Source organism: Halichoeres trimaculatus, unplaced genomic scaffold, assembly GCF_033239565.1.
Source record: "Halichoeres trimaculatus isolate MK-OKI-2021-1 unplaced genomic scaffold, fHalTri1.1 fHalTri1_scaffold_13, whole genome shotgun sequence".
Classification (NCBI taxonomy): Eukaryota; Metazoa; Chordata; class Actinopteri; order Labriformes; family Labridae; genus Halichoeres; species Halichoeres trimaculatus.
This window is the reverse complement of record NW_027437191.1, coordinates 24,082,202-24,093,793: the sequence shown is the minus strand read 5'-3', so window position 1 is coordinate 24,093,793 and position 11,592 is coordinate 24,082,202. Positions and strand designations below refer to the sequence as shown.

Sequence of the window (11,592 nt, the reverse complement as noted above, 5' to 3'; positions counted from 1 at the left end):
TCTCTAATGAGAGTGAAGGCTTTCCCCATGTAACCACAGAGAATAATGCCCCCTTAAGAACATGCATATTGATTATCTGCCACTTGATGCAAGAAATAACTCAGTGAACTGAGGCAGTATGGCTCCCTGACCTGGTAACACAGATTTACATTATAGATTATAGACTTTTTCAAGCAAAAAGTCTCTTTGAATAGAAATACTTTAAATAAAACATGAAGAACCTTTGACTTCTTCTTCCTCATGCGGTGGATGCGTGAGGCCAGCTGCACCGTGGTCAGCGTCTCCATGTAGTTTGCTGGGGAGTCGGAGATGTGGGCGATCATGGTGGTTCGACAGTTGATGTTGCCCAGAGATTCACTCAGCAGCATGGTGAGCTTACTGTCCCTGAATTATACATCAAGAAACCCCTCGTTAAACCCCCCCAAAAAGAGGGGAAAAGAGCAGGCCTTAGAAACCCCACAGGATCCCAGAAACCATTCATTACCCCACACAACGGTCAGGCACAGATAAGCAAAAAGAGATGATGTTTCATTTTACTTTAATGAGGCTCACTTTGAACTAAGTGTAACATATAGATGGTAATGGGGTGAAAGGTCCATGAAACCTGCTTCAAAAGAAAAGGGTAAAGCTATGATCACATGTGCGCCACATATCAGCCTCTTGGTAATAACAGATCACAAATTCAGCTCTTTGGCTTCATGAAATCAACATCTTTGAGTATTTTGCTGCCTCCTCTGGCTCCAAGAAGCAAGGGAACAATTTTCTAATTAGTCTAAATTTAACTTTTTCCCGTTTCATGCAAAAATGAAAACTTCAAGTCCCTATGAGGACTTCACTAGAAATCTTGAAATGGGCTCAGTTTTATATATTTGCCTGTCCATAATCCATGATTTTAAACCATTTTTAAAAATGTTGGAGTTCATTTTCTTCAGAGGTTTAGCTCTTAATGCTGCATTAACACATTGTTAGGAATTTTTGGTGCTTCATGGCACCAATAAGCGAGAAATGTGATGGAAATGAAACATATGAAACAAGACAAAAACATGCTAAAAATGTAACAGGCTGTGAATCATAAGGAGACCAGCTGAGGCACTCAGCCAGACAAACTGCCTGAAATTCAATAAAACATGCAGCCTGCATAACAAACACCCACAGGCCTGGGTATACATGCCAGCAAGCATTTACAAAGTAATGTTCATCAAGCTAATAAGCTTTTAGAGATTCACTGAGATTTTTTTTTTATGCTGCTTGCTTCCTGCATCTTCCCCCTCACATTAGTCCATCTATAACTTGGCATCTGTGACCTTTGACCCCTCAAAATGATCATTTAAATGCCCTGAAAAAGCTCATACCTGTAGGGAACATGCTTGGCCCCATTGGCGAGGGCAAGGATGACGTTTCCAAGCGCGGACAAAGAGAGACACTGACCCCCACCGCCTTCTCTGGTCCTGCTGATGTCCGTCTCACAGCTCCCCAAATCCAAGAGGTGGAGACGACTGCGACCAGATACTGAGATAGGAGGAAGAGAAAGACGATGAGGACAATGAGGATGGTTTTCAAACATCTTTAACTGCTCATTAATGCTGGAACGACTGGTTAAATAACTGGCTGGTTGATTGATTGGTTTATGGACAGGATGCCTAATCAATAACTATTTAAATAATTGATTGGCTTTTCAATAATTAGCTGCCATGGAAGATAACAAAGACTCTTCCTTGCACCTCAGGGCTCAGTGTCTTGCACAAGGACCTGGGATCAAACCACTATCGAGAGCCGATTAACTACCACCGAGTCACTCCTGGCCCAGTGTACAGTATGTTTCAACCAACCTTTTAAACAAGAATCAGATCAGGTGATTCTTCTCTGTAGATACAGATTACTAACAGGGGAAATGTTGGTACAACTCTTAACAAGAACACAGAGTATGGCCAAGCCACTGTTTCAAAAGCCTCAAGATAGACAGGATTCAACTAAAGACAAACAAATCAAGAGGTACAGTATCTAAGACATGCAAGTCCTTCTGCCAAAGCTAAGAAGTCTCCAAGCTAAGTTCATGACAAGACTTGAGAGTCCTAGATTGTAGAATAAAGGCTGTAAATGTTCCAAAGGCATACCCCTGTTGAAGACAAGTCCTGAAGTTAAGTCCAAAGACAAGCCCTCTGAGTTCCAAGGTGGGGTCCGAAGAAAAGTGCAACAAATCACAAACTCTAGACCAGGGTCTGAAATGAACAAGCTCCAAACAAAGTGCAGGGACAACCTCCAAAGACCCAAAGCTAAGATGGTCAAGTCCTCTTGCCCAGAACAAGAGATTCTCAAACTTAGCAGGAAGTTGGAAACCTCTTACCCCAAATTATGAGCAAAAGTCCAAAAGTCAATGTCAGAGGAAAGACGAGACAAGCAGGTCCAGAATTCAAGTCTAAAGACCTGACCAGTAAGTCTTGAGCAACACCCTTAAGGTGAACTCAAATGTATCAATCAACAGGTCCCATAATTATGACCCTGGAAGCATAATTTGTAGGCTAATAAGTTATGGTGTCAAGTTCCAACTCAAGTCCCAAACTTGAGTTTCTATTCGAGAAAAACAAGTCTTACAGATTAAGCATCAGCTCCAAAGCAAATAGTCCCAAACTCAGGCTCCAACTCCAGACCAACAAGTCCTAAACTCAAGTCTTTACCAAAGAACAAAGAGAAGCAACCAAAACAGTTTCAAACACATAGTTTCAAAAAAGACCAATATGACTAAAGTTAAACCCCCAAGTCAAGAGCAACAAGTTTAAAAGTCGTGTCACATCAGGGACAAGTTGATTTTCCCAGCAGAAAATAGGTGGGACAAGTCAGTACAGGTAAGTGCCACCTGAAGACAGACCAGTTACATAAAACAAGACCACAGCCACAAAAGAGCCAGGAACTACAAAGGTAAATTTAAATCCCAGGTCAGTTTTCAAGTGCCAGATTTTACCTCAATAAGACTCTGAGTCTGAAGTCAACATTGAGTCCCGAGTCAGAGCTAAACCCTGAGTAAAGGGTTTTTCACCAGGAAACACAAGTCTAGCCTCAGAAAAAGATGCTGACATAACCGAACTGATTGGTCGCAAATATTTTCAAAGTAAGTTCACATTGTTTGATCCACGTCCAAGGGCTTTTGGGATTTTTGTGCTAATTCATTATATTGTGAACTTCATATGTTGAATTCAGTACGTTAGTGACATGTATGGAGAAACTGATGTAATAAATTGAGTTTAGAATCTTAAGATTAATTTTTGTTTTGTCATGAAAAGGCCTTTCAGATTATTGAGATGTGTATCAGTCTGATATTTCTCTATCTTCTTTTTTAACCACCCGTTGATTTCATTAAGTCCCTGGAGTTATGATGTAGACGATCAACAGCAACATCAGCAAAATTTATAAAGTGCTGAGAGCAGCTGAGCATACGGTTTTAAAGCCAGCAGTCTATAAACAGAGCAGGACACGCAGGCTTCAGGCCTCATTAGGCATGCAGATTTATTCCAGCCGGACGGAGCGGCAGCGAAACACTAATAACTGGAAATGTTCATTTGTGACAGGTAAACGTGGGCGGAGGTGGTGCTAGCGTAGCTGCTCTGCTTGTTAATGTTTTCTCTGAGCACGTAGAGAGCGAACGATGAAGCTCATTAACAGGAGTGGGATTGGAGATACACAATACAGGAGGGAATTATTCTTTACTGAGGGATGAGAGTCTGTAGTGCTGGTTTTTATTTATCCTACAGAAACTCATGTCATACTAAACATCACTGCTTCCTGGATTTTGTCATGTTTATCAGATTCTAAACAATTTAAGAGGAAAGGTCTGCTCTTTTTGGGGTTTAAATCAAATCACTTAAAAAAATCCTAACATCTGTTTTAGTTTGAGTTTTTTTTCCCCTTTATCTTGAGTTTCAGTCCAGGTTAAAGACCAGTTTCTTATCTCACTCTAACCTGCTGCCTTGCTGCTCTTGTCCAACCTCTCCTGGTTGACATGCAGAGTGAACAGGAAGTGTGAATTCCTCCGAGATTCCTGGTCATTCGGTGCTCGGCTGCTTCTCCGAGCTGCAAGGGCGGCGTCCAGAAAAAACGCAGCTCTCTCAGCGCAGGTTGCCCGCAGCTCTGTCTGATTCTGTAGCTGATCAAGAGAAAAAACATGATGATATGGACTTACATTGAAATAAACAGAGGTCTTGTGACGCTGCGAATAACTGTGAGGCTACAGTGCAAAGATGTAACGGCTTGAGGACTATAAAACCAGGCCACTCTCCTCCTACAGCCAGTGATCTTTCAAAGCATTTCTGACACTGCAGCCTCACCCCCAAGACATTATCAAGTCAATACGAGGCTGTAAAGACGAAGAAAAATGTTGCAATGAAGTCTGCTGAAGAAAAGAAGTCATTCCAGGTTCACAAAGATGTCTCACTTAGAAAGAAGAATGAGGAGACAGACGAGATAAAACAGAGAAACGATAACAGCCAAAAGCAGACAGAATGAGGTTTGATTGGGAAAGAAGAGATGAGGAGGAGAAAGAGGAAAATTAAAGTGAGATGAGATTTAAAAAAGTGTCAGATAACAGGAGCCCAGGGGAGATAAAACAGGAGGAGTCACAAGAAAAGGAGGAAGGTCAGGACTAATTGGACAGTTGTGGACAGGGAAGAAGTCTCTGGGGTAATGAGGAGGTCAGAGAGGACTAAGAGAGTTTCTTTCCTCTACCTGAGATCCACAGAGGGGGTCTTCTTTCAGGGACACAGCAGGGCCCGGCACCTCCTGGTGGCCCCCCGCTGAGGACGACAGCTCAGCCAGGAGGTCGGTGAGTGTCTCCTCCCGACCGGAGATCTCCACCGCTGACACTCTGACACAGAAACGAGCTCCGGACTTCTCTCTCCGCTCCTCAATCACCTTAAACAGCCATGAGATTGCTGTCGGAGCCACGCCCAGACTCTGAGTGGAGCAGTCCTGACCAATCATGGTGTACGTCTTACCTGAGGGGCGGAGTCAATGCGTTACAATGATGTAACTGAAAAGTGTGTGTGCATATTTGTGTGTGTCTGTGTAGTTACCAAGGTTTGCATGTCCAAAGCAGAAGATGCAGCCGTCTGCACCGTTAACCACCGACTGGATCACCTCGGCAACCGTCCCCGAGCACACTTCAGCCTATCAGGATGGAGAGTCAATAAGTGTCAATCAGTTAGGCTAAGAAACAGTGTCGGAGCTATTTCACTGGGATATCTGGTTTATTTGTGTGGGTCTTAGACAGCAGGGGGCAATAGAGCCCAAGCCAGCAGTATTCTCATGAAAAGTATAAGCGTGTCCTTGGGGTCATGCCCCTGGTAGGGAAACAGAATTTGAACAGGACAATGGGTCAAATGTTCGTTCTTTGAATTATTAAAAATTACATCCTCACAGGCATAAGTCCTGACTAGAAACATACGTTTCTTTTGCCTTCTCAACTGAATTGGTGCGTGTAAGTTAAGTCAACTTTGAATTCAGTTCTTTTTTGTTGCCAAATTGTTATTATAGTCAGGTAACAGAATTATGAGTCTGTGGAACATTTGTTTAAAGGACTACAAAGGCTGCTTGACTTCCTAACAGTCCAGAAGGTGGCACTACAGAAACCATCTGATGTTTAAAAGTTTATCATTTCATAATTCTTTGGAAATAGTTGTTGGGTCCTGTAGTTTACAGGAACTGTATTATAGGATGTCACAGTTTTTCCAAAAAAATGTCAAACCAACTCAACTTCATCTTCTCTCCTCCCACAAAAAAAGAAAATCAACTTTAGACTGTTCTCCAGAGACAATTCGCAGAGAAACTCAGCTCAGATGTGTCAATGAACGCCACTTTTAGGAGCTAAACGTTTTTATCTTAGAAAACTGCCCGTTGCAGCACAAGATCATGCTAAAATGATAAGGTCATAACACAATAACTTCTTAATGCTTCCTGAAACGTTAGAAGGGTGGGCCTCAAACACTAAGATCTTCCTATAGCCCTACCCCCAAAAGGAATCCAGAAGACTGGCCAATCATGGGGAAAGGGGTTTTGTGGAGCATATCTGATATTAATACTGCAGTGATGGCAGATAACCGTTATTTACCGGTATCAATATTGATAAAGAAAATAAAAAAACAATCTCGACACAGATGATGTGTTGTGGTTGTTCAGTTTTCAGAATGCATGGAGCAAGTTTTTGTCGATTTAGAGTCTGAAAATCTTCTGAAGAAGATGAGACTGAACATTTGATCCTCCTCAAATGTGGTCGAAGATGTCAATAGCTTTTAGTTTTCAGCCAAACATACTACAAAAGGGTCAAAGGAAGACACTTAGTACAACTGAGTGAAACTCTTCTGCAGTGACGTGCATCATAATGCAGGCAAGCGTCACATTATGATTCATCAAACAGAGTTAAAGTGTTTATTGTGTCTAAAACAAACCAACAAACATTCATCAGATGCAGCCTGAGCTGTGTTTCTAAATGTCACCCTCTCTTTTTATGAATCACTCTGCTCACATCCGTCTCCCTCTTGCCACTCCCTGCCGCCTGCTCACAGCTGAGGAGGTCTGAATAACATCACAGACCTCTGTCACACACTCTCTCTGTCATCTACACACACACCTCCTGCAGCATCTCAGGGGACAGAGAGCTTTCTGCTGCAGAGGTGACGTTAGATGAAGTGCTCAAACTTTGGCTGTGTGACTGGAATTTGTATTTTAGAGACGAGGATGAAGACAGATGGTGGGATTCTTTAAATACACCAAACTGTGGTTGAATAAAGTTTTAACTGCTTTGAATTCTCAGCCGTGTTCCACTGTTTTTCCATCTCCGACCATGCAGAGGCTGATTTATTCAGAAATTACTCTCCCAACTCACCTGTGAGGCATCCTGTGTGAAAACAGCGTCAAACTGGAAGGTCTTTGGAGCGGAGGAGGATGAGGATGATCGTCTCTGGGAGGAAGAGGAGGTGGCAGAGGACGAGTTCCCACTGGTGGATGTCTCACAGAGAGTCAGCTGCTTCTTTCTGCTGTCCACCTTCAGGAGGGACATGGACTCAGAGGACTCACTGCTGTGGACAGAGCAGATCCGGACCATCACTCTGACCTGAAGAAAGAGGATGGAAGACCAGGAGTGTCAAATTTTGATCCAGAGCGACATTGTATTTCAATCTGTAGTACGTCAAGTGTCCACTAGAGGCTGCTTCCAACAGTGCATGAATCCCCATAGAGTCCCATGTTATAACGTTAAACTTTACAGCGGAATCAAACATGTTTACAGTGTGGTACATTACATATGAAATTTTTTATGATATGTTAAATATGTCATTCATGATATGGAGGAATCATATGTTAGATTTTAGGGACTTTGCAGGATCTATAAATGACTTAAATTTACCAAAATGTTCACAAATCAGCTGTGAACATAAGGACCAAGACATTGTCAGCATTTTCCACAGAGGCCAGGATATAAAAGATTTACAGTATAAGTCTATAAAAGCCTCACACACAGAAATCAGGCCATAAAGTGATGGAACCAGACCACAGCAGAGCGATCTGGTGTGTTAGATTCAGGTTTATTGGCTCTCAGTGCTAGTAAAGTGAAGTCGCAGCAGCAACATGCTCGTAAACTGATCTGAGAGTAGCCCAGCCACTTGAAAATTAAATTACATTGTTGTTGTTTTTTAAAATTAATCTTCCTTCAAATGACTTCTAAACTGTCTTACTCCTTTGTCAAACCCATTCTTTACACACTCCCTCCACCCTTCCTTCTCTTTATATTCAATTCCTCAATGACTGTAGCTCAGCTGTGTCCTGTCTGCTGCTGATCCGCTCTGCTGGCTCACGGTGAAACATCGTTTAAAATCTGCTGCGTCTCAGATTGTTGCTGGCTCTAAACTCGACCACTGGGCCGACGCACAGCGCTTACTCAGCAGATGTCTGATCGATCAGTAAAAACCGTGAGAACCAGAGCGTGAGACAACACGCAGCTTTGAGACCAGACACACCAACCACCCCCTGCTGGGCATGGTCAAAACTGCAGTTTTCTTTGACTTGGACATGTCAAATCAGTTAACGAAATGTGTGAACTTTTTTGAAGCACAGGTTGTTGCCAAATCTACACAGGACATAGTTCAGAAAATTCCTGAAAATCTACATCTGTTTGAGATTTTCTCAGTATTGTACTCTGGAACTATTTGACCACAAAGGTCAAGGTCTGAACACAAAGACCCTTGAGTCAATCCCCTCCTTCATACAGAAACAGGAAGTCCCTTCATCATGATGACCCCCTGACCCCACCCACCCATCATAACTCCAACCCGGCTGATTCCCACAATCTGCCGCTCTGCTGACATCAACAACCAGATTCACAAGATTCCAGCAACGTGACGTCTCACCTTCCCCATTCCTGGCGTGTCCTTGACCTTTGATCCAGCTCTGAGGAGGCATGGTGGGATGGCAGGCGGGGAGAGCTGCAGGGCCCCGCTGAAGCCCCCTGTATACAGCAAGGGCCCTGGGGTCTCACAGGGTGGGGAGGCAGGGCCTGGCTGGGACTTCTTCCTGCGGGACAGGCTGAGCTTCTGAGCCGCCCTGAAGATCAAACACACAAAAACACACATTTTCACTTGTCTGTGTGTTTGATGAACTCTGGTCCTGGTTCAACAGCAGCAGTGGGACGTAAAGGGTTAATCCAGTTACTGTAACATATTTAGAGCCTGAGGAGAAAGAGACCTCAGAGACTGATGACCAGTGTGAATCTGTTTCCACTTTGAGATGATCGAGTGTTTTATTTTATAACCTCGCATTAAAGTTAACAGTCCCTTCGCTCTGAGAACGAACAGACTTTATGGATTTACCCCGACTTCAACTGTTTTTTTCTGCCTCAATTCCTTCACTGTTTTATCGTCTTATTTGCTCTGTGAACACATCGATTTACACACATCTGAAGCTTGTTTCAAACATTATAAACAAAGACGCATTCATTGTTAAAGAAACAAGACCCAGTCATTACGCGAGGAGAGTGAAGGCTTTGGGAGATCAACACAAGACACTCGAAATCCTACTTAAACTGGTCAGTAAAGATTCCTGTGATCATTTTCTGTCTTCCACCAATGTGAAGAGCAGAGTTGGGCAACAACAGTCAAAGATGACAAAGAAATGACTCAAAAAAGGTTTTAATTGGGAAAAAGAGTAATACTTACAGTTCCTTCCAATCCATTATCTGCTCAAACTTCTTCCTCTTGATGAGAAACCAGATCCAAACTTTCTCTCGTCCTCATTCACCATTGTACAGAACCTGTATTAGTTCAACGAGGCTGTGATAGGGGGATATCTGAGCGATCTCATCCAGGAGATCAAAGATGTGATCGATAAAGAAACATAGCAGCTAGAAAATCCCCAAGTCGAAGCAGAAAGAGTTTTCAGATGAAAGCAAATCAGGGCTAAAGGGATATCCAGAAAACGGGAGCCTCAGAGAGCCACGAAGAGAGTTTTCAAAGAAAATTCCTCAATCCAGACTCCAAAGAAAAAGATAAGGCAATTAGAATCTGAAAGATGTGTGACGCAGGAAAAGTTGCATTCTTATTGTCTAAATGAACCAGGGAGAGACTGGTTTGATTTCAGAAAGATTCTTGGCACAGTCACATAGAAAATAATTTTTTTAAGTCTTTTCTTGGTCCTTGGTCCTTCAGATCTGCCTCCATTGGCCACATTTCAAACATCTAGTGGTTAAACTCATCCCTTACGCGTCACTGAACTGAGCTGACCTTTCAGACATAAATCAGGTCATCATCTGCAAACAATTGACTACAAACACAGTTTGGCAGTTTCACAAAGTTTTCTTGGATTGTTAATTTAAGCTCTTAACGTAACCTAAACAGTTAACAATCGGAAGATGATTGCTTTGACAGCCTAATTCTCTTTTCAGCTTCAATTTCGCACAAAAATCTGAAATGTAAAGGAGTTTTACAAGACTCCGTACAATTCGTTAACAGTAAAATAGTCTCAAGTCATCCAGAAACCTTTGTCTATCAATCCTCTGCCTTTTTTAACTCTGAAATAAATGTAAAGGAAAGTAAAGAAACGTTAGACTGACAAGCGTTTTCCAAGATTTTCTTCTTTCTCTTACGTTCTCCATAAACCTTTAAGGAGCCCGTGTGGCCTTAAGACATTAGAAATCGTTTCTTTATTTACCATTAACATCTCATAATCCATAAACTGTCATGCAAAAAAATTTTTTCCTAAAGGTTTTTTCTTTACCCTAGTTCATGTAAAAAGGGAAGTTTCCGTCATCTTTTACGAGTTTCAAAAGTTAAACTCCTGGTTTCACCAGTTTGCCGCGCTGTGCCTTGTTTCCAGAGTCATTCTCAACAAATGCCTTCAAGATTACTGAGTTTTCCTCGGTTTTCCTTCCTCAGTCAATGTAATCAGTCAAATATTGTACTTGAAAAATTAGCCTCCTGTCAGGAAATCTGCAAAGACAAGACTCAATCCCAGTGATATTCCAACAGGTTTCAATCAGCTGTCAGTCCAAGTGACGGCCACTTTATCCTTCACACATCACTGAACTCTCCATCAATCCATCTGTCAATCAAAGTCCTTCAGTTTCATCGCTGACATGAAGTCTGAGCCATCAGAGTTTGTCCGAGCAGCTGCAAGTTTTCAAAGAAGAATGGAAAGAGTTTCTGCTGAGGCATGATCCAACATAAAGACAGCAAAGTCCCGAAGTCAAGAAGGTTGAGTTCAGTTTGTTAAAGAAGAAAAACGTTCAAGATTCATCTGTTGTTCGTCCATTCAGCTCTACACTTTCAGGAAATGTTGCACCAAATCTCCACCTTAAAAACTCAAACTAGATCTCCACACGTGCTGCTTCTCTTCACCTCTTTCCCATCTCTATCTCACCTTTCGTTCCTCTTTCGTTCCTCTGCCATTTGACCTCTCCTCCTCTTGTTTCCTGTCCTCACCTTTACCTACTTTGGTCCTCTCACCTCTCCCGTCCTCTTTTTCTCTCCGTCTCTTTTCTTTTGCTTTCAACACTTTCACTTCACCTCATTTTCCCTCTTTCTCTCCTTCCATTTTCCCCCTTCGGTGTGTCCAATTCTTTTTCATTTCCCTTTTTCTCCCTCTTCCACCTCTCCTCCCTCTCTCCTCTCCTGTAGCTCCTCAGTCTGTTCCTGCAGTATCGCAATGCTCTTCCTCTCCAGCCCTCCCTCCTCCCTCATCTGACTCCAGGAGAGGGAGAGTGAAAGAGAGAAAGAGGGAGGGATGAAGGGAAGCAGCAGCGGAGGAGGAATAAAGGATTAGAGGTAGAAATAAAGGAGTGAATGAGGAGCGGGTGGATTCCTTGTTTCTCGATGCTGTTGTTGCCGGGAAACGCTGGCGATGCTCCAACCTTCCTCCCTCCGTCCCTCCGTCCGTCTGCCTCACTCACCTTCCCTCCCTCTTCGCTCCCCCCTCCCCCTCCTCCCCCTCTTCACAGCCCCGCCTCCTCCTCGTGTCGACACACAGAAGCTGTGAACGCACACTTACACACACACACTTACACACACTTGACATGCTACATGAATACTTCATGAGATGACAGATACCCCAACGGCCCCC

At 43.0% G+C, this 11,592-nt stretch overlaps 1 protein-coding gene across 1 annotated transcript in view; it reads right to left on the bottom strand.

Moving 5' to 3' along the window:
- Positions 1-11,348, bottom strand: part of LOC141801959 (kinesin-like protein KIF26A) — a 28,669-nt gene extending 17,321 nt beyond the window's left edge. The window contains exons 1-8 of the mRNA XM_074685313.1: positions 9,195-11,348; positions 8,391-8,583; positions 6,872-7,099; positions 5,064-5,157; positions 4,717-4,985; positions 3,955-4,138; positions 1,353-1,509; positions 222-384 (exon numbers count right to left, since the gene is read on the bottom strand). Of these exons, the coding sequence (XP_074541414.1) occupies positions 222-384; positions 1,353-1,509; positions 3,955-4,138; positions 4,717-4,985; positions 5,064-5,157; positions 6,872-7,099; positions 8,391-8,583; positions 9,195-9,211 (1,305 nt within the window). The 5' untranslated portion in view covers positions 9,212-11,348. The remainder of the gene's footprint in view (positions 1-221; positions 385-1,352; positions 1,510-3,954; positions 4,139-4,716; positions 4,986-5,063; positions 5,158-6,871; positions 7,100-8,390; positions 8,584-9,194) is intronic.
- Between the last annotated feature and the right edge of the window lie 244 nt (positions 11,349-11,592).